Genomic DNA, 23,322 nt, shown 5'->3' with positions numbered 1-23,322 from the left:
TCTTCATACCAATGGCAATGTTTGTAATAAATTCACAGGTTCAGTAAACCATTAAATTAATGACTTTGCAGCAGCCTCTGATAAAAACACCAGTGTTATTTGTGTACCTTCCTGTCGCCACTGATCCGTACTGAAGAAGATAATAAAATGGACAGATCTTTTTACTCAAAAGAACACTTGACTTTTGAAACTCCATTTAACGAATTAGTAACCTTTTGAGTAGATGAAAAATTACATTGCCTCTCCAATGAATTAATCAATTTTCTCAACAAATGGGTACATACTGAATGACAAGATAAATGTTCAACAAGTCATGGAACTAATTACTATTACAAGAAAAAAAAACGCAGTGGTTTTTTTCCACAGTGGTTGGCAAAATCCAGCATGTGGAAGGAATGGGAGAGAAATAAGGCCAGTGTTCAGTAATACCAGAATAAAAATAAGGATGATTGTCAGAAAAGGTAAACAGAAATCCTAATAACAAAGAAGCATGCCAAATGTGGCAGAATAACAACATATGTCGCAACATATGGGTAAAAAATCCTGCAAACAGCCCTAGAAAATTGGCTCTTATTTATAAACCTATCTTTTTTTGTGCCTTTTATAGGAATCTTCTCTTAGGGTAATTACCCCTTCTGAAATTTTCAGTCCATAGGTTCTCCTTATCATGCAACGAACATGAGTATTCAAATATTGGTTAAAATTGATAATCTTTCCCAAGTTTGATTGGTGAGCCAGTAGCATCTGTTTGTATAGATTAGGCAACCGTAACGTATATGAACATCTCTATGCAACTGTTACAGTAATGACTTTTATGTCTCAACTAGTCTGCAAACCTGCAGCTGGACTGATGGAAAAAATACAGGTAGTTCTCAACTTACAAAAATTCATTTAGTGACCCTTCAAAGTTATAACATTACTGAAAAAAGTAACTTACAACAATTTTTCACACTTATGACCTTTATAGCATCCCCAGGGTCATGTGATCAAAATTCAGACACTTGGCAACGGAGTCATATTTATAATGGTGGCAGTGTTTTGGGGGTCATATGATCACCTTTTGCAATATTCTGACAAGCAAAGTCAATGAGGAAGCCAGGTTTACTTAACAACCATGTTACTAATTTAAAAACTGTAATGATTCATTAAACAACTATGGCAAGAAAGGTTATGAAAAGAAGCAAAATTCACTTAACAATTATCTCAATTATCAACAGAAATCTTGGGCTCAATTGTGGTTGTAAACTGAGGACTACTTGTAGTTATCAGAAGTGTGTATTTCATTAATTGAAATAATTTCACTGGTGGCTGCTCCGTTTTTTTTAACTTAATATAAAGGGCTGGTTAGTAACCTTGAAATCCTAAATGACTTGAAACAACTCAATATGACTATAGTATATCTTACATACTAGCCGTTCATATACTTGGATTCCTTAGATCAGGGGTCCCCAACCTCCAATCCATGGACAAGTACTATTCCGCAACCTGTGGGGGACTGGTCTGCACAAGTGGCAGATGAGTTCATGAAGTTCCAATTGTGGAAGTGGCGGGTGTGCATGTGAAACCATCCCTTCCAACCCTGCCAGAACCATCAGGCCACAGAGCCAGAAAGGTTGAGGACCACTGCCTTATTTATTTATTTATTTATTTATTTATTCATTCATTCATACTTTTATACCGCCCTATCTCCCTAGGGACTCAGGGCGGTGTACAGCCATATAAAAAACACATAAATATACAAAGTAAAACATTAATCTAAAAAACTTATTAAATAGGCCAAATATTTAAAATAGACATATAAATAATAAAACCCGGTTAAAATTTAGTTTAAATTTTTTTAAAAATATTAATAAAGTCCCAAATTAAAATTTGACACTATTATGCCAGTCCCGCTTGAATAAATAGGTGTGTTTTGAGCTCACGACGGAAGGTCTGAAGATCGGGCACTTGACGTAAGCCAGGGGGAAGTTCGTTCCAGAGCGTCGGTGCCCCCACAGAGAAGGCCCTGCTCCTGGGGGCCGCCAGCCGACACTGTTTGGCGGATGGCACCCTGAGGAGACCCTCTCTGTGAGAGCGTACGGGTCGGTGGGAGGCATAAGGTAACAGCAGGCGGTCTCGTAAGTACCCGGGTCCTAAGCCATGGAGCACTTTAAAGGTGGTAACCAAAATCTTGAAGCGCACCCGGAAAATCACAGGAAGCCAGTGCAGGCTACGGAGTAGTGATGTTACGTGGGAGCCACGAGCGGCTCCCGTTACCACTCGCGCAGCCGCATTCTGGACTAACTGTAGCCTCCGGGTGCACCTCAAGGGCAGCCCCATGTAGAGAGCATTGCAGTAATCCAACCTAGATGTAACCAGAGCGTGAGTGACCGTGCATAAGGCATCCCGGTCAAGGAAGGGATGCAACTGGCGGACCAAGCGAACTTGGTAAAAGGCCCTCCTGGAGACGGCCGCCAGATGTTCATCAAAGGACAGCCGTCCATCCAGGAGGATGCCCAAGTTGCGAACCACCTCCTTTGGGGCCACTAACTCGCCCCCAACAGTCAGCCGCGGATGCAGCTGACTGTACCGGGGTGCCGGCATCCACAGCCACTCCGTCTTGGAGGGATTGAGCTTGAGTCTGTTTCTCCCCATCCAGACCCGTACAGCTTCCAGACACCGGGACAGCACTTCGACCGCTTTGTTGGGGTGGTCCGGGGTGGAAAGGTACAGCTGAGTGTCATCAGCGTACAGCTGGTACCTCACACCGAAGCCACTGATGACCTCACCCAACGGCTTCATATAGATGTTGAACAGGGTAGGCGAGAGAATCAACCCCTGAGGCACCCCACAAGTGAGGCGCCTCGAGGACGACCTCTGCCCCCCCCGTCAACATCGTCTGCGACCAGTCAGAGAGATAGGAGGAGAACCATTGATAAACGGTGCCCCCCACTCCCAATCCCTCCAACCGGCGCAGCAGGATACCATGGTCGATGGTATCAAAAGCTGCTGAGAGGTCTAATAGGACCAAGGCAGAGGAGCAACCCCTGTCCCTGTCCCTCCAGAGGTCATCCACCAATGCGACCAAAGCCGTCTCCGTGCTATAACCGGGTCGGAAGCCGGACTGGAACGGGTCTAGATAGACAGTTTCCTCCAGGTGCTGGGGGAGCTGCCATGCAACCACACTCTCTACAACCTTCGCCACAAAGCGAAGGTTGGAGACTGGACGAAAATTTCCCAAAATAGCTGGGTCCAGGGAAGGCTTCTTGAGGAGGGGTCTCACCACCGCCTCTTTCAAGGCGGCGGGGAAAACCCCTTCCATCAAAGAAGCATTTATAATCCCCTGGAGCCAGCCTCGTGTCACTTCCTGAGCAGCCAGCACTAACCAGGAAGGACACGGGTCCAGTAAACATGTAGTTGCATGTAACCTCCCCAGCAACCTGTCCACGTCCTCGAGAGCCACAGAATCAAACTCATCCCAAATAACATCGGCAAGACGTGTCTCTGTCATCCCGGTTGGATTGCCGCAATCTTGGTCCAAACTATCCCGAAGCTGAACGATTTTATCGTATAGATAACCGTTAAACTCCTCAGCTCGTCCCTGTAAGGGGTCATCCTGTCCCTCTTGATGAAGGAGGGAACGGGTCACCCGAAACAAGGCGGCCGCGCGGTTATCTGCCGATGCAATGAGGGTGGAAACGTAAGAACGTTTCGCCTCCTTCATTGCCACTAGGTAGGTCTTAGTAAAAGACCTCACTAGTGTCCGATCAGTCTCGGAACGGCTGGACCTCCAAGAACTCTCTAGGCGTCTTCTCCGGCGTTTCATCTCTCTCAGCTCCTCGGAGAACCAGGGAGCCAATTGAGATCTACGCCGGGTCAGAGGCCGCAAAGGCACGACACGGTCCAAAGCCTCAGCCACGGCCCGTTCCCAGGCCGCAACCAGTTCTTCAGTCGTGCCGTGGGTAAGATCCTCAGGAAACGGCCCAAGCTCCGTCAGGAACCTCTCCGGGTCCATCAGGCGCCTGGGACGGAACCAACGCATCGGTTCCGTCTCCCTGCGGTGGTGGGCGGCGGTCTGAAAGTCTAGGCGAAGAAGAAAATGATCTGACCATGACACCGGTTCCTTCACTATATCTCCTAAAACCAGATCATTAACCCACTGACCAGAGATAAAAATCAGGTCTAGCGTGTCTCCCCCGCTGTGTGTAGGGCCATCAGTTACTTGAATCAGGTCCAAGACCATCATGGAGGCCTGGAACTCCTGAACCACCGTTGATGACAAGCCGGCCGATGGCAAGTTGAAATCCCCCAAGACCATTATTTATTTATTTATTTATTTATTTAATCGTATTTATATACCGCCCTATCTCCCGAAGGACTCAGGGCGGTTTACAGGCACTTAAAAAACACATAAATACAACACATAAATACAATATAAAAACAGTTAAAAAACTTATTCAAAAAGCCCCATTAAAAAATATAGAAATAAAACCCTATTTAAAACCCATAAATTTAAAATCTAGCTCAGTCCTGCGCAATTAAATAAGTGTGTTTTAAGCCTGCGGCGGAAGGTCCGAAGGTCCGCAAGCTGACGAAGTCCGGGGGGTAGTTCGTTCCAGAGGGTGGGAGCCCCCACAGAGAAGGCCCTTCCCCTGGGCGTCGCCAGACGACATTGCCTCGCTGACGGCACCCTGAGGAGTCCCTCTCTATGAGAGCGCACAGGTCGGTGAGAGGTATTCGGTAGCAGAAGGCGGTCCCGTAAATAACCCGGCCCTATGCCATGGAGCGCTTTAAAGGTGGTCACCAAAACCTTGAAGCGCACCCGGAAGGCCACAGGTAGCCAGTGCAGTCTGCGCAGGATAGGTGTTATGCGGGAGCCACGGGGCTCCATCTATCACCCGCAGCTGCATTCTGACTAACTGTAGCCTCGGATGCCCTTCAAGGAGCCCCATGTAGAGAGCATTGCAGTAATCCAGGCGAGACGTCACGAGTGCGTGAGTGACCGTGCATAGGGCATCCCGGTCCAGAAAGGCGCAACTGGCGTACCAGGCGAACCTGGTGAACGCTCTCCTGGAGACGGCCGTCAAATGATCTTCTAGAGACAGCCGCTCATCCAGGAGGACGCCTAAGTTGCGGACCCTCTCCATCGGGCCAATGACTCGCCACCGATGGTCAGCCGCGGATTTAGCTGACTGTACCGGGATGCCGGCATCCACAGCCACTCTGTCTTGGAAGGATTGAGCTTGAGCCTGTTTCTCCCCATCCAGACCCGTACGGCCTCCAGACACCGGGACAGCACTTGGATAGCTTCGTTGGGGTGGTCCGGTGTGGAAAAGTACAGCTGGGTGTCATCCGCATACAACTGGTACCTCACACCGAAACCACTGATGATCTCACCCAGCCGCTTCATGTAGATGTTAAACAGAAGGCGAGAGGATCGACCCCGCGGCACCCACAAGTGAGGCGCCTCGGGGCCGACCTCTGCCCCCGACAACACCGACTGCGCACGGTCGGAGAGATAGGAGGAGAACCACGGATAAACGGTGCCTCCCACTCCCTATCCCTCCAACCGGCGCAGCAGGATACCATGGTCGATGGTATCGAAAGCCGCTGAGAGGTCTAATAGGACCAGGGCAGAGGAACAACCTCATCCCTGGCCCTCCAGAGATCATCCACCAACGCGACCAAAGCCGTCTCCGTGCTGTACCCGGGCCGGAAACCGGACTGGAACGGGTCTAGATAGACAGTTTCATCCAGGTGCAAGGGAAACTGATATGCCACCATACTCTCTACAACCTTCGCCATGAAGCGAAGGTTGGAGACCGGACAATAATTACCTAAAACAGCCGGGTCCAGGGAAGGCTTCTTAAGGAGGGGCCTCACCACCGCCTCCTTCAAGGCGGCCGGGAAGACACCCTCCACCAAAGAAGCGGTCGTAATCGCCTGGAGCCAGCCTCGTGTCACCTCCTGAGTGGCCAGCACCAGCCAGGAGGGGCACGGGTCCAGTAAACACGTGGTGGCATTCAACCTACCCAACAACCTGTCCATGTCCTCGGGAGCCACAGGGTCAAACTCATCCCAAACAATGTCACCAAGACCACACTCGAGCGTCTCACCTGAGTCACCGCAATTTTGGTCCAACCCGTCCCGAAGCTGAACGATTTTATCATATAGATAACCGTTAAACTCCTCAGCACGTCCCTGCAGCGGGTCATCCCGCTCCCCCTGATGGAGGGAACGGGTCACCCGAAACAGGGCGGCTGGGCGGTTATCTGCCGACGCAATGAGGGAGGAGGCATAGCAACGACTCGCTTCCCTCAATGCCACTAGGTAAGTCCTAGTATAGGACTTCACTAGTGTCCGATCAGCCTCTGAACGGCTAGACCTCCAAGAACTCTCTAGGCGTCTTCTCCGGCGTTTCATCCCCCTCAGCTCCTCGGAGAACCAAGGAGCCGGTTGGGACCTGCGCCGGGTCAGAGGCCGCAGAGGCACGACACGATCTAAGGCCCCCGCCACGGCCCGTTCCCAGGCCGCAACAAGTTCCTCAGACGTGCCGTGAGCCAGACCCTCAGGAAATGGCCCAAGCTCCGTCCGGAACCTCTCCGGGTCCATCAGGCGCCTGGGACGGAACCAACGCATCGGCTCCGTCTGCCTGCGGTGTTGGATGGCGGTCAGAAAGTCCAGGCGAAGGAGAGAGTGATCTGACCATGACAAAGGTTCAATGACTATTTCCTTTAAGTCCAGATCTCTCAACCACTGACCAGAGACAAAAATCAGATCGAGTGTACCTGGTCTGGGAATCTCAACCGCCACGCCAGCAAGCACCTCTAGTAGCTCAGGTAGGGTCGTAGTCACGCAGCAAGGAGCCAGGTACATGATCAACAGTCCCATCTGATTCTGATGGCCCCACTTCACAAGGAGGGATTCACAACCAGCTATCTTAGGAACAGTGGACTCCCTCGGCTCCAGACTTTCTTTAATCACAACCGCCACCTCCCTTAGATGTTCTACTAATGTATCTACTGATATTGTTTCCTGATTGCTTATTTGTAGCCTATGACTATCATTAAGTATTGTACCTTGATGATTTCTTTAATGTACACTGAGATCATATGCACCAAGACAAATTCCTTGTGTGTCCAATCACACTTGGCCAATAAAAAATTCTATTCTGTTCTATTCTAACTGCATGACAATTGGCTGGAATTGCAGTTGCTATTAAAATTCTGTTTCTACAGAGCTACATAACATATTCGTAGTGAATTTTCCAACAAAATGAAAAATCAAGTTTGTTTTATATCTAGTTTATATTTTCAAAATGAACAAAATCTCCTATTAGGTTTTATTTTGTGAGCATATAACTATATTATATATTTTAAAATAGATATTGCTGAACCAAAAGTTCAAGCCCTGAATTGTTTTCAATTGTCATTTAGCAAAAGCAGAATTTATTTTAAACTGTAATTCCTATTAATTCCTCCATCAAGTAATAGCCTTTATATCCAACTACAATATCAGCATAGCTGAGCAGTTAAAGAAAAACAGCAAGGGGAAACCACTGTTCACTCAGACAGTGGCATAACTGTCTCTCTTCCAATAGTCCAGTATTCTGATACATCTTATTTCTAAAGAGTCCTAACTATTATTTCCATTCACAGGACATCAAGCCACTATCAAAAATATCAGAAATACACAGTAATTAAGCAATTACATATTTACTGCATCAAATAAAGCTACAACCTAAAATACAGCTATGACAACTTGCTATGCTGACCTTTACACTGTGATAACAAAATAGTAAACAAGTATAAATTTGGTTCAATCACTAATTTATTATCTCAAACAATTGCTGAAAGAATTAAATTACTGGGCAAATTAGATAAAATCTACTACCCCACATTCTGTATAGAGAGAATGAAATATATGTACAATTTTGAACTATCATGTGTATTTCCAAATTGTAAAGAAATACAATTATTTAAATACAAATATTTATATTAAAAATAGCAATCTATAGGAAGTAACATAAAAATCTAAAAAGTAATTTACCTGTAAATTGGCATAATTTGAACCAAAATAAAACTTTGTCCAAATTCCAGTGGTTTCAGGTGATTTAGTGAGGATAATGACAGCATTATTAGGTGATACATTAACTTCACTTTCTGGAGAAGATAATTTATTTTCAGGAAGAAACTGCAAGAGGAGAATGTAGGAAATAGAGTCTCTGTTTGCAAAATTCATTGAGTAGTAATTTGTGCCCACTTCCCCTTGGAAACTCAGGGGAACAATATCTGGAACCTGTAAGAGGATCACCAAAGACTTTTCATCTTGAGTACAGTTAAAAGGAGGACACAGAGTGCTCGCAGGAGATATTGAAGGATCAGGACTGCAAGTAGAAGTTATATGAGTATCCACAGCAACTTCAAGCTTTTGTGAAAGCTGAACTGAAGAAACAGCGGCTCTCTTTCCAGGATACAAAACAGAATGTTCCACGTGGTTAATAGTAGTGGGGTTTGCTGAATCTGAGTTTCCTGAAATGTCTGGACTCTGATCTCGATTGTCAGTTGATAAAATTGTCTCCGAACGATCCAAGCTATCAGAGGGCCATTTACACGGGATTGTGCTGTTATCTGGACACAATGGGAGTTCAACATTAGTGATGTTTGGACTTTTATTACGTTCCATGTCGGTACAGAGATGTTCCCGATTTAAAGAAACAGCAGGATCTGTAGGGAGCTTCCAAGCGTGGTCAATATGCAGAGAGGTGGAAGGGGAATCTAAGCCGGTACCTTCAGGCTGTGCACCCAAGATCACGTTGTTCCTGCTTCTGGTTAAATCCGGATCCCCTTCACTATTGTTCTCGTTGCACGTGGGAAGTGCAGCACTGAATTCAGAAGCACAAAAAACGCTGGGGTTCTCTTCTCCCGCATACACCGAAAATTGCAGTGTGTTACGTGTACTGCTTCCGTGGGCACTGAGCGGAACTGGGCCATTCAAGTCAGAAACTAAAGCAGCATCCACAGCATCATTGGTTGTCGCAACAGCCAAAGAGGGGGACGTCGGAGTTATTTCTTCGTCGGACGCAAGAACGGGAAGCGGCTGCTCAGAATAGCTGGTCTTTTGACACACTTCCGCACCGTCCTTATCCGGGCTGGTGCAGCGGTCTTCTGGAAGCTGCTGCTCCTCGTTTTCTGGCGAGGCCTCGATTTGCTCTTGAGAGGCTTGAACGCTGAAAGGAAGGGCCGGGTCAGGCTTCCGTAAAACCGGCAAGACGACCACCAGTTGTTTCTTGGCTTTGTTGAACGTGGCCCGGCCGCGGCTCTCATCCACTGCGTAGGGCAACGGGACGCGCAAGTGGTAGGCGGCAGGGCGCTGCGAGTCCAGCTGGAGTTCCTGGCCACAGATCTCCAGCTGGGCCTGGGCGGCGGAGCTGAGCAACGGCAGTTCAATGGTCATTACCAACTCGCGGGGGATCGGGCTAGGCGCCGAGTCCCGGCTGTTGCGATAATCCTGAAGGTCCACATAGGAGCGGTGCCGGAGACTCCACTGCGGAGTGGTGGCAGGCGGGGCTGGCTTGGGCGGAGGGGGTCTCGGAGCTTCGTACTGCGGGCTGGGCGGCGGATAGACGTAGGGCGAAGGGAAAGGCGGCAAGGGGGAATCGTCTGGCTCTCCAGCCTCTTCTGGGGACTGTCGAGCTCCCGCCGCCAGCGGCGTCCGGAGCAACGTGGCCTGCGGGACGCCCTTATACTTGATGCGGTTGAGGGGGACGGCGTTGGTGCGGTCCAGTTGCGGGGAGAAATTTTTCTCCATTGCCTCCAAGGCCGTGTCGTTCACCAGGCGGCAGAATTGGGTCATGCGGCTGGCCAAGCTCACGGTGTGCGGGTGGAAGACAACGTGATAGACCAGGTGGCGTGGCCCACGCGGCTGTTTGTGGCTCAGTTCCTCGCGGCCCGGCGCTAAGGAGTGTGGCAGTAACCAGCAGGAACCTCCAGGATCTGACCGAAGCTCCGGCCTCCCGATTAGCCGGTTGCTGCAGATGTTAATGTAACAGCGCCGGCTACCAGCCTGGCTCGTGCGCAGGACCCAGCCCGGGGTGGGGTGGAGGAAGCGGGCTTCGACGCCCCGCTGCCTCTCCATAGCTATCACTTCGGCCTCATAAATGGCTCTTTGTTCGGGATCGTTCAGTTCGGCCACATATTCCGCGAAGAGAGTGCGGAATCCCTCCTCCTTGAAAGCGTTTGTCAGGCGCTCGGCTTCTTCTCCTGTCAGATTCAAGTCCTCCAGGCCTAAATGGTCCGTCATGCCTGCAAAGCGGGCTTCGTTTCCTTTGCTCGGCCGCCTCGACGGACAGTTGCACGAAGGGAGACGTCCTGGTCCCTGTAGATACTAAATCAAACGATGTGGCGGTTATCTCGCCCGCGGTTTTGTTGCCATGGAAACGTTCCTAACAATATGGCGGGTCTGACCTATTGCCATAGCGACCACAGTAAACGAAATGGCGGTTCATTCTCTTTTGGGACGAAAAATAGGCCAAGGGATCTTTGCTAGAAAATATAACGAACAGGATCAGAGCCAAGTTGACAGACAACTTGACAACATAATAGGAGCCTTCCAAATAACTGCCAAGCTAAAGTAGAAAAAAACTCAGCAGCAGGTGTAAAGTTGCCTATCTATGAAGTTTAAGACTTTTTAGAATCCAAACATCAAGTTTTGCTACCCCTGAACGTTTTTGGGGTAGTGTGCGCAGCAGAGTAGACCCAGCCCTCAGTTCTCTTATATGATTAGAAGGGAAGGAATAAGATGCTGGTATTAGGAACAACTATTATATCTGCTTCAAATACCTTATTTCCTTGGCTGAATATTCTAAAGACGATTTTAAAGAATATCCAGGTTATCTGCTTAATACAACCAGAAGAAAGTTAAATAGATTTTTTGCTTTGAATATTTTGAAAGTGAGGAGCAGTAGAAATTATTCCATTTTGTAAGAATAAAGTCAAATTATTTGAAGTATAAGATGTGACACATGGATATCCTTGTATAAAAATGTATTTACAAGATATATAACAATACATAAGTTATATTAGCTATAACATGAGGTTACAATCATGATCCTAAATTTTAACAGTTGTAGTACTTCAGTCATTTTAAGGCCAGAAACTTTGGCTTATTCTTCTTGCTTGAGATTTAGAGACCGTGCAGTTTGCTGAAAATTTAAAACAAAAAACAATGTTAATGTTACTTGTAACTACATTGGCAGTCTTGAAATCAACATAGTATTCTTTTCTTAAAGTATTTAAATAGTATTTACTTCTTTATCCTCTGAACTGACTACATCAAAGATTAAGACTTGATAATGCAAAACATTATCGCTAACATTATCAATTTATTTATATATCTGACTGAATTATTCATACATATATTTTGTCCTGGAACATAACTTTCACAAGTCAGATAACAATATTTAAAAATCCCTACAGAAGCAATCTACTATATTAAATTCAATTACTCAAACCAGATGGAAGGAAAGGCAACCTGGAAAGCACATTTTTAAACAAACCTTCAACATTTATACACCAAGGCCACTTGTTTTTTTAAGGTATAAGGTTCATTACCTAAGAGATCTGTGAGGAAAATCATAATATCAAATTGGGTCTGTGTAATAGTACTCTATTAAAATGCACCAAACTATTAAGATTGTAAAACTCAAGCCCAGCATTTCTTAACTGCTACAGAATTGGTGTTCCATGTTTTGATTGATTGCTTTCAACACAATCTGTCAAGCAAATTCTGTATCTTTCTAAAGCAGCCCCATAGTATACCTAATCTGAGTATAGTTAGCAATCATTAATCATGCCAAAATGCAGTTTCTCTCGGACATCTAGGGAAAGGACACCATTAACCTTGTTATCAGCTGACATTCTGTGGATGTAAAATACTCTACCATTATCAAATTCAGAAACAGGCTGAACATATTTACATATTTGTGCTCACAATGAGAATTCTGTTTTTTAAGTTTCAATCCAAATATTTCTCTATTGAGATAGTTTTGTAATATGATTTAGGACGTTTAGGATTGACATCAACAGATCATTTCCTCCCTATTCTATTACATTAGGGTACAGATAGCTCAAAATGCTTACGTTGCAGAAGCCAACTCAAAGGCCTAAAAATGGCCGTCCAGTTCTTCAGGGGTTATAGTGAGCTTGAAAATCGATCAGTCAATAATTTACACCAATACAATTATGAATACATGAATCATTTTGCCCTAGTGGAATTCCAGATCCACTGGGAACCCTCCCAAATATGTTCAGCTTGGTATTATTACGGAACAGTTTGTTGTTAAGAAATTACTGTATTTTTCAGACTTTAAGATGTACTTTTTTGTCTCCCAAAAGGGGGTGAAAATGTCTGTGCGTCTTCGAATATTGTTGAAGCCCTGCCAACCCGCTGGCTGTTTTTTTTTTCCTCCGCACAGCTCATTTTTGGGCCTCTTTTCAGGCCTTTTTTTTTTGCCTATTTTCGGGGCTTTTTTCAACCTGTTTTTTGAGCCTTTTTTCGGCTCATTTTTGAGCCTTTTTTTTTTTGGCCATTTTTTGAAAAAATGGCCTGAAAAGAGCCTCAAAAATGAGCCAAAAAAGCCTCAAAAATGGGCCAAAAAAGCCTTGAAAATGGGCCAAAAAAGGCTTGAAAAGGCCCCAAAATGGAGCATGGAGGCCAAAAACTTTGTTTGTTGATTTCCTCTTCTAAATTTAGGTGCGTCTTATAGTCAGGTGCATCTTATAGTATGAAAAATATGGTAAATTCCAGTATGGTGTACATTAGCTCTTCAGTCATGTCAAATATAGTTAATAGCCTGCAAGGTATATTTGAGAAAGATTTCTACATTTTACCCACTTGGGTAACATGAGCCACTGTTACCATATGCTTCAGTATCCGTTCATTAACAGTAACCGTTTCTATATTATCAAATCTGCATTTATTTATAGCATTTTCAAATATCAATTGAAGACAGGCTACCTTTACTACTGAGCACAGACACCATGCGGTCTGAAAGGAGAGCCAGCAAAAGATGTCTCATTACCTTATCCTTGTCAGAGCTGTGCCCTTCAGCACAATAACAACTCCTTCACGTTACTGTTCTAATTATCTCTTACCTCTACATTCTTATTAATTCCATATATGTAAAAAGCACATTTATTTTATGTAATAGTGATATAGCTGGAGATACAAAATAAAAATGGTGATTATTTTGTCTAGCTATATTTATTCAATAACTCTACAACCATCAAGTTATATGTTTTTAGCAGACAGCATGAAGAACAGTAAATTAGATGTTCTTGTATACTTAGTAATTTTTCTTTAAAAAGTGATCTTACCTGTCTTCAACAGTTTTGCTAGAGGGGTAGAATACTTTGAAAGAAAAGCCACTTCTTGGAAAAGATCCCTGGCATTTAAGAAAAACAGCATAGGAAAAATTTTCATCCATGTCATCTTCTTGAATATATGTCTTTTCTTTAGGCATAATTTTAAAATACATACTTAACATCTCTAAATAAAATTTCAAATACATCATGCAGTAAGTCTTTATTACTGAATATTAGTATGACAGAAGTAGTCATTACAAATATATTTTTTCTTTTATTTTCTGTCTACATGAAATATTTTTAGCCTATCTTAAAACATTTGAAAGTAAGATGGATGGATTATTTTTAATGACAGAAGGTGCTACTATGCTTCATAATGCTGCAGGTAATATCTTATGAGCAACAACAACAAAAGTCCAAAACAAATACTATCTGGAGGATTTGTTAGGCTGGGATTTGAGCAGCTTTGTTATTTCTAATATATTTTGCTTGTTAGAAACATGTTTTCATCATTGTTTGAGAATGGAAAAATATAAGCAAAATCTTACCGGATTTATACAAAGGCAATCGGTGTTGGTTACAGTGAATGGGTCATATTTGTCAGCAAAAACAATTAGATCTGGCAAAGGATAGGTTCTCAAGGTGTAGTCATAGGCCCAATAGACAGGGCTGACATTAAGAGGCAATGGAGTCAGGTGTCCTTGTGATAAAATAGTCTTTACAAACTGAAAGATGAAAAACAGTTCTGTTAAATTACATATGAAGGTAAACTGATGTTGTAATTCTTTCCAAACATAGAACCTTTCAGCTCAGTACGAATTATTGCAAATAAATAACTACAATTTCAAAATTGATTTTGTCCTGTTTGTTGGTCAGAAAATTATGTTTGTTAACAGGCCTGGTTGGTTTACCAGATTGTGGAACCAGATCTACGATTTGTTTCAATTCCCTCAGTTTTGAAGGAACTCGAGAACACTATTCTGAGCAATATTGTGAGATTCCCTTAAAATTGCAGCACCTAAATCAGAGTGATCACTATGCAGAGCTGAATAGCTGCAGAATATTTCAATGAACCATTCTTTGCTGGGAAAATTATTCTCCATTTTAGTTACCTTAATCCATATTAACTTTTAATATAATTATTCCACCAAGTTAACACATTTCATTTTGTCTCTCATTTTCTTTTCATTGTTTCCTGCACAAAATCTTTGTAAACTTGTTTGATGTTATCTGCCTAAACCATAAACAATCAATAAGAACTTCAAACAAAGAAAATACCTTTCAATTTCTTAGCCAATTAAAATCCCTCAACCCAAACTTTAATTCAAAATATTGATTGCGTTTTTGATCTTACATGATTAGGAATATCCAAACTACTGTTAGGGAAACGGACACAGTTACGGCACATCTTGTTTACCAAGTCTTCCCGAAAGATTATTATTTCCTGTGTGCAGTACTGGACTCTGAAAGTAACAAACACAACTTTTATTTCTTCTGAGGGATCACCAATAACCAAAGAGAATTTACTATTAAGCCAAATATGCCAGCAGCTCTGTCCCAAATTTTTGTATAGATTAATTGCTATGTAATAGAGATAAGTGGCCTTTATGTACCTGCAACCTCACAAATCAAGATTACATTGTTGAACTCCTAAATTACCTCAAATGTAAAGGTAAAGGTTCCCCTCGCACATACATGCTAGTTGTTTCATCTCATTTTTTGTGGTTTGGGAGGGGAGATATGGAAGTGGAAGGGGGATTTCTGGAAATCAATATTTGGCAACAAACAGCTCAAATTCCCACTAAGAAGTGTTTGGGAGCTCTTATTAATAGGTTAGGGATAGCATAAGGCTGAGGATCAAAAACATTTGGCTTTCAAAGGCCTCTTACCCTCTAAATGGGATAAAATAATTGTAACCTGATCTTTCTGGTGATGGATCACCAGATTGCTTCCAGTGGTCCTTTGGAGGGTCAGAAGATAATTTTATTCCATAGCAAAGTTCGCTATAGAGTAAAATTTCAGCTATCATGGAATGCCAGTGTTTTTATAACATCACCAAAATAAATAAATAAAATAGGAACACCTTGGTGACCATTTATTCCAATCCTGTGCCCAGTGCAGAAATCCACTATTATTAAAAGGCCATATGAGGCACACATACCTGCAAGGATTTGTTGTGAAAACTGAAAATGGCACCTGTTGTCTGAATTCTTCAGTAATGTTTTCAATAAGTGGTGGCCTAAAAAAAGTATATGTATATGTGTATATATATACATACATACATACATAAGATTCTAGATGCTCAAAGCATCCTTCAATTACATAAGCTTTTTATAGATATTAGGTCAAAAATATACCTTGGTAAAATGGAGCCTGGACCAGGGTCTTCAGAACCAGGAACAAATACAAACCGACTTCTACAAATAATGAATACATTTGATTTAGTATTACTGGTGGGTATAAAATGAAATGTTCATTAAAATTTAGTGCAATCTTATTAATTAGGGTTTAAGAAGCTGGGGCAAGTAATATATGGCTTGAAGAAGGCAATTCTCCTGGGAGTTCTCATCTGTAGAACCAGCCCTTCCAAAATAAAGTAAGGAGTTAAACTGAATGAAGTTCTAGCACCATCTACAACAAATCATGACACCAAAATGTTGACATGCATCTAGATGTCATGAATCCATTCCAAGTATGTAGGTTAGGACCTTTGTATGATCACACATTTTTTTATCATTTGCTACCCACAATGTGCTCTTGTGGCCTCCAAGTCTGACACATAAAAAGTCACAATACCTCTGGGTTTTGTAGCTTCAGCTCCCAGCTAACGCAATACTCAGTAGAATTATTTGAGCAGAATTTTTAGCTAATTTACAAAATATATTAGGCTCAGTTTAAGTGTCCTTTTTTTTTTACAGCTGAAATAAATTTCTACATGGGGATGTTTTCTATATGATTAATGTGATGAACACCTGTTCTATAAAGATATTATAATATGGAACATACCTTTCATGGATACTGGGATATTCACATATTGTATCTGCTAGGGCTTTCAAAGAATCTAAAAACATAAAGAAATACTGTAGTAATTTTCTTTCCCTCTTGTCAATCTTCATTTCAGAATTAGAAAACAAAACCAGAAAAATAAAGAGGCCGATGGGGTTCAGAAGGCAAATTCAAACAATATTTTGATAGAGAATAAGCATTATTGTCTTGAAAATCAATATTTAACTGACATATAAAATAAAAAATAATATTTTATTTATTTTAAAAAACCAGGAAGGTGATGGATTCTGAGTACCTTTTAGTGACTGAATTTGATTTTTTCCATATGGAGTAGAAGAAAAATTTCCACAGAAAAAAAAACAAGTTGGAGGCATGGCCGAATAACCTGGATGGAGAAACAAAGACTATTATTTCTATTTGGTTTGTAGGAAAGCTCTTCTCCATTGAGAATATAATAAATACATCACTAAGGACAAATCAAAACTGGCATTAATCTCACAAATCGAAACAATATTTAGTATTATTCTGATGGTAAATATATTTATGCCCATCATTTCATCTCATTCACCCTTGCATCTGAGATCAGTTTGTTCTATAAGTCTTGAACTGAGAAAACCAGGAAACTGTTATATTAACCTGGACAAATTAAGACTTCCTAACGAAAGGCAACAAAATGCATAATTCTTGAGACGGAAATATGTTTTTTTTAACTTATGCAAGACGTTTATTAAAAGTTTCAGGCTGACTACCTTAGGTAATAAGAGTTCTGTTGTATCACAAGTCCCTAACCCTAACCAGCATTTTTAGAAAATATTAAAGCATATTGACAATAATTCTTTACTGCTTTTGCCTCCAGGCAATTGTTTTTTTACTATTTTACTACCTCTGTACAGTAGGGTTCTACTTAACCACCATATTTAATAGCTGTTAATATGGCTCCTTGCTTTGTGAACTAATTTTCTTTGAGAACTGTAAAAAAGGATGTCAGTTCACAAATGGAAAATGAACTGTGATTCACAGGTATTCTTTTAATTGTGGGGCTGAGGGTAACCCATAATCTGTGTGCATTCCTAAGTATTGCCTAATTACGGAAGGAATGTCTCCTTTCTTGGCAACCTCAAATGTCAAAAAGGCAGCCATCCTCGCCCACTTCCAAACCTGAAGCTAGAGATAGGAGCAAAGCATTTTCCATAGCTTTAGAGTCGCAGCACAAGGTTGAAAAAGAAAAAACAACTGGGCAGTTTGTGATAATTAAATATTCTGAGATAATTGTCAGTTACAATCAAAATGTGTGGCATGCTAACCATATCGTGGAGCAAGTTCTATAAATGCATTATGCAATGATCTGCTCTGCAAGGTAAAAATCCTTGCCCGATTCTACTACCAATGGATATCATTGAAACATCAACATTCTATACTATAAACTTGAGTAACACTTTTTCTTAATTTGCTTCATTGCATAAACTGAACAGCTTGAAATACTTTGGCCTTTCCTTGCATAAATCCAGCACAAATATGTGGAGCAACAAGATTACCTGAAAACATAATGCGGAGATTTTCTAAAACTTCTGCTTGGTCCAGCCAAACATCTGAAAGGAACACGAACATGGCATCCTCGTTTTCTTCCTCCATTTGTTTCAGTTTTGCAGAAGATTTTACAGAAGTTGAAGAAGGCCCTCCAAAAAAGTTAATGTTGCCATAATATCCCCTGCAGCATAAACAAATACTTACAGGCTTATTAAAGCTCATACCTCTCTAAAATCATGAAGCAGAGGTAATCCTCGAATTATGGCCACAATTGAGCCCAGTGTTTTTATTGCTAAGCAAGATAGTTAACTGAATCTTGCCCCATTTTACAATCTTTCTTGCCACAGTTATTAAATGGATCACTGTAGTGTTAAGTTAATAACAGGGTTGTTAAGTGAATCTGGCTTCCCCTTTGACGTTGCTTGTCAGGTCATAAGAGATGATCCCGTAACCCTGGGACATTTAATATGAGTCAGTAGCCAAATGTTTGGATTTTGATCACGTGATCATGATTGTTGTGTGAAAAACGGTATTAAGTCACTTTTTTCAATGCCATTGTAACTTTGGTCACTAAATGAACTGTTGTAAGTTGAAGACTACCTATATATTACACATTAAAAATAAACCTCAACTCTCACAATACACCTTCACTTAATTGTACAAAGTTTCTAAAATTTTAATATTCTTTTTAATCACCCGTATTCCCACATCATGGAAGCCACCGTTAATAATAAATATACCAAATGAAAAATTATCTTTGCCAAAGTTTGGCTCTTATTTCATATAGAAAACTTTACATTTTCACTTTCACTGAAAAGGAAAAGCTTGCAATAAAATGAAACTTCTACATGCAGTTTCTGAATACTGCCATGGCTGTATTTTCATGCGGAAAATGGAATGGAAATTATCAATAAAGTGTAATGAGTTTACCCATTATATCAAACAAATACTTGGTTTTTGTTTAGTATATGGATGATCTAAACCATTATGCTTTGTAAATAATTCTTAGTGTTTTATTTCAATCAATTTACTATGTCTTGTTAATGAACCATGGCTCTGCATTATATAAACAAAGCCAGATGATTTGACTTAACCTAAAAGGAGATTTTAAAAGATTGCCCTTTGATGTAAACTATTTAGTGGGAAAGCTATTTAGAAATCTACACCAGATTTAGTCCTATCTTGATTTCTAGCGTTAATAACCGAGGTCTGTTTTACACTATTTTGAGGTAGTTCTATGAATTACATTAGGGTTTATAGTAATAAAGACTGGACAGAGTTGTCTTACTTGCCTCTCTATCCTACTGCTTAAAAATTGTTTTAAACTTTGTCAAATCTGAAGTAATAAATTTGCCAGGCTCTTTCAAACTTGTGGTATTCAATATGAACCACATTACAATCTGTCTTAAGACAACTGCTGCCACAAGAGTCGCCTTGTGGCGAAATGGGTGGCAAATAAATTTAATAAATAAAATAAAAAATAAATAAAATTTCCAACATGAAAAAAGGGCAATCTACTCTATTTGCATTATAATCTGCTCTAATAAGAGTTATTGCAAAACGTTTCACTCCAAAATTAAAAGGCAGGAACATTCCTTTTCACTGCAAGCTTATTTGTAGGGGAAATAATAGGGTACAGTTATTCATATCCAATTTAAATGATATTACAATCTCAGGTTTCCCAAATGGTGACTATGGGCAACTCTCAATTTTGAATCTGGAAACATTTTAAAAGTAATCCCAAAGGTGCTTTTTCAAAAAGCAAATGGACTTTGTTTTTCCTTGAAAACGTTTCATTTCTCATCTTCAGTTCTTCAGTTCTGATCAAGAAACTTCTACTCAATATAAACAGATAGCATGCCAATCCAATAAACTTCTTTCTACTGTATACTTTATCTGTTTCTATTTCTCTCTTTTTCTATATAGCGTATTGTAATCCATTCCCCCTTTAACTCATATGGGTTTTTTTTTAAATTCTCAATCAGTACTCTGTCCTGCTGAATAATGATGGGACTTTCTTTTCTTAAGATCACTTCCTTCTTAAAGTTTCTTTTGTAAGTATTTGTAAACCTTGGGATTTTTTACTTCACAATGATTCCATTTTCATGTCCATAGCTGCTGACTTTTTTCTTCCATAAGCACAGATCATCCTTCCTGAGGTTATTGAAAATAAGAAAAATACCTAGTAGTAGCAGAAGGTTCTGTAGGTGGAAATCCAAAAGCAGTGACATGAAATACTTCATCCTCGTACCAACCTGTGAAATAAAGTAAGCAAAATCCCTCGAATGTTTTGTCATTATTTCAAAAGAAGAAATATCAATCTAAACCTCACACTTTTTTTTTTGAGTCTCAAATGTAATCAGAATATTTTGAAAGCAGTTGCTCAAAACCAGTTAGTCAAATGTTCCTTCAGTTGAAAACTCATCAAAAATACATTGTTTTTGTTTCTAAGATTTAATGGCAGAAATAGGAACATTCACATACCATACTTATCCATTAAATATTAAGTAGTGAATATATTCTTCTAAAGCCTTGCAAACTGGTAAAGCAATATTACATGTAACCCATAGTTTGCAAAATGATTTTCATATTCTAAGATGGCGCCGACGAAGGCTGCCTCGGTGAAATGCTCTCTAATTGTTTCTTTATTTCTAATTGTTCTCTGTGACTCACTACGGATTTCCTACTCACGAGACCATCTGCTAAAAATTAAGGAACATTTCTTTAAGGAGCAGCTTTCTTTAATCTCACCCCGCCTGTCTTTACAAACACGGAGGAGATTCTAACACAGGAGGAGGCAATTCCCACGGAGCCATGGATTACTAAAAAAACCAAACGACGGAAACGAAGGAAACGAGGTAAACGATCTGGGATCTTAATCAAGCTAAGAACTCGCACTAAAACTCCTCTGCCTTCAATTTTCCTAACAAATATACGCTCACTTGCAAATAAGATGGATGAAATACTCCTCTTAAACAAATACTATTCTGATTTTCGCAATTCAGCAGTCCTATGCTTCTCTGAAACCTGGTTAAATGAATCAATTGAAAATAGCAGCCTGAACATTCCAGGATTTCAAATTGAACGATCAGACAGGATTCCAGAAACATCTGGTAAAAGAAAGGAGGAGGCTTATGCCTATATATTAATTCAACCTGGTGTCAAGATTTTAACATAATTTACAAATTCTGTGACAACAATTTAGAGACTCTAATTATCAACTGCAAACCTTACTATTCGCCTCGTGAATTTTCCTCATTTCTTCTAATTGCTGTTTATGTCCCACCACAAGCCTGTGTAAACAAGGCATTACGAACTCTAGCTGACCAAATCATGGAGGCTGAAGCCAAACACCCTGATTCACTGGCCATTGTTTTGGGAGATCTAAACAAGGCAAACTTAAGGAAAGAACTACCAAAATACTTTCAGCATGTCAATTGTCCCACCAGAGGCAAGAATACTCTAGACCACTGCTACACAACACTAAAAGATGCCTATCGGTCTTTACCACGTGCAGCTGTAGGACACTCTGATCATTGCATGATTCACCTTGTACCTGCTTACAGGCAAAGACTTAAAGCCATAAAACCAATAATTAAATCAGTGAAAACCTGGACGGAGGAATCAGAATTAAAGCTACAGGCATGTTTTGACTGCACTGATTGGAATATTTTAAAGATACCTCTGCAGACCTGGATGAACTCACAGATACTGTAACATCATATGTCAGCTTCTGTGAAGACCTATGTGTACCTACAAGGAACTTGCGAATACACAGTAATAACAAACCTTGGTTTACACCTAAACTTAAGCAGCTACGACATTCCAAAGAGGAAGCCTACAGAAAAGGTGATAAAATGCTGTACAATCAGGCCAGAAATGCACTAACAAGGGAGATAAGAGCAGCAAAAAGAAGCTACTCTGAAAAGCTAAAGAATCAATTTTCAGCAAATGAACCAGCAAACATGTGGAAAACTCTTAAAAATATCACCGGCTATGGCAAACCTCCTTCCCAGGCTGAAGGTAATCAACAACTGGCAGATGACCTGAATGAGTTTTACTGCAGGTTTGAAAGGAAACTACAGCCACCTATCTCCACAACCCCCATCTCAGACACACCAACAACAGCCAAGCCTCCTACAACTGACCCCATTTCATTGGGTTCACAACCCCTAGTGATCACAGAAAAGGAAGTGCAGGACCTATTTCACAGACAAAAGCCAGGAAAAGCTCCAGGCCCAGACAAGATAACTCCTTCTTGCTTAAAAGTCTGTGCTGACCAATTGGCCCCATCTTCACCCATATTTTCAATAAATCACTAGAGATGTGCTATGTTCCTTCTTGCTTCAAACGCTCTACCATCATCCCAGTGCCGAAGAAGCCCACCATCAAGGAACTGAATGACTACAGACCAGTTGCTCTAACATCTGTAGTCATGAAAACCTTTGAAAGGCTAGTGCTTTCCTACCTGAAAACCATCACGAATCCGCTCTTAGACCCCTTGCAATTTGCATACCGAGCAAATAGATCAACAGATGATGCTGTTAATATGGCTCTGCACTACATCCTACAACATCTTGAGTCTCCAAAGACCTATGCAAGGGTCCTTTTTGTAGACTTTAGTTCAGCATTCAATACCATCATTCCAGACATTCTTCTAACTAAGCTAAACCAGCTACAGGTACCGGAACAGACTTGTAAGTGGATCACAAGCTTCCTAACAAACAGGAAGCAGCAGGTGAAGCTAAGCAAGATCACATCAAATACCTGTACAATTAGCACAGGGGCCCCCAAGGCTGTGTGCTCTCCCCACTTCTCTTCTCTCTGTATACCAATGACTGCATCTCCAATGATCCATTTGTTAAGCTACTGAAGTTCGCAGATGACACAACAGTGATTGGTCTCATTCGGGACAATGACGAATCCGCATATAGACGAGAGGTCGAACGACTAGCCTTGTGGTGCAACCAAAACAATCTGGAACTGAACACACTCAAAACCGTAGAAATGGTGGTAGACTTTAGGAAAAACCCTTCCATACTTCCACCTCTCACAATACTTGACAACACAGTATCAACAGTAGAAACCTTCAAATTTCTGGGTTCTATCATATCGCAAGCTCTCAAATGGACAGCTAACATCAAAACATCATTAAAAAGGACAACAAAGAATGTTCTTTCTGCGCCAACTCAGTAAGCTCAAACTGCCCAAGGAGCTGCTGATCCAATTCTACAGAGGAATTATTGAGTCTGTCATTTGCACCTCTATAACTGTCTGGTTCGGTTCTGCAACCCAACAAGAAAAACACAGACTTCAGAGGATAATTAGAACTGCAGAAAAAATAATTGCTACCAACTTGCCTTCCATTGAGGACCTGTATACTGCACGAATCAAGAAGAGGGCCGTGAAAATATTTGCAGATCCCTCGCATCCTGGACATAAACTG

General features: G+C 41.4%; 2 protein-coding genes across 6 annotated transcripts in view; both read right to left on the bottom strand.

Moving 5' to 3' along the window:
• Nucleotides 1-10,872, bottom strand: part of DNAAF2 (dynein axonemal assembly factor 2) — a 28,625-nt gene extending 17,753 nt beyond the window's left edge. For both annotated transcript variants that reach the window (XM_058163129.1, XM_058163130.1), the window contains exon 1: nt 8,029-10,872. In XM_058163129.1, the coding sequence (XP_058019112.1) occupies nt 8,029-10,281 (2,253 nt within the window). In that variant the 5' untranslated portion in view covers nt 10,282-10,872. The remainder of the gene's footprint in view (nt 1-8,028) is intronic.
• A 137-nt stretch (nt 10,873-11,009) lies between these two features.
• Nucleotides 11,010-23,322, bottom strand: part of POLE2 (DNA polymerase epsilon 2, accessory subunit) — a 29,532-nt gene continuing 17,219 nt past the window's right edge. For all 4 annotated transcript variants that reach the window (XM_058163134.1, XM_058163132.1, XM_058163131.1 and 1 more), the window contains 10 exons: nt 20,059-20,131; nt 17,885-18,057; nt 16,645-16,734; nt 16,350-16,404; nt 15,701-15,760; nt 15,505-15,582; nt 14,698-14,806; nt 13,892-14,068; nt 13,356-13,423; nt 11,010-11,182 (listed from right to left, as the gene is read on the bottom strand). In XM_058163134.1, the coding sequence (XP_058019117.1) occupies nt 11,164-11,182; nt 13,356-13,423; nt 13,892-14,068; nt 14,698-14,806; nt 15,505-15,582; nt 15,701-15,760; nt 16,350-16,404; nt 16,645-16,734; nt 17,885-18,057; nt 20,059-20,131 (902 nt within the window). In that variant the 3' untranslated portion in view covers nt 11,010-11,163. The remainder of the gene's footprint in view (nt 11,183-13,355; nt 13,424-13,891; nt 14,069-14,697; nt 14,807-15,504; nt 15,583-15,700; nt 15,761-16,349; nt 16,405-16,644; nt 16,735-17,884; nt 18,058-20,058; nt 20,132-23,322) is intronic.

The sequence above is a fragment of the Ahaetulla prasina genome, chromosome 1, assembly GCF_028640845.1.
Source record: "Ahaetulla prasina isolate Xishuangbanna chromosome 1, ASM2864084v1, whole genome shotgun sequence".
Taxonomy (NCBI): Eukaryota; Metazoa; Chordata; class Lepidosauria; order Squamata; family Colubridae; genus Ahaetulla; species Ahaetulla prasina.
This window is presented reverse-complemented; position numbering and strand designations above follow the sequence as displayed.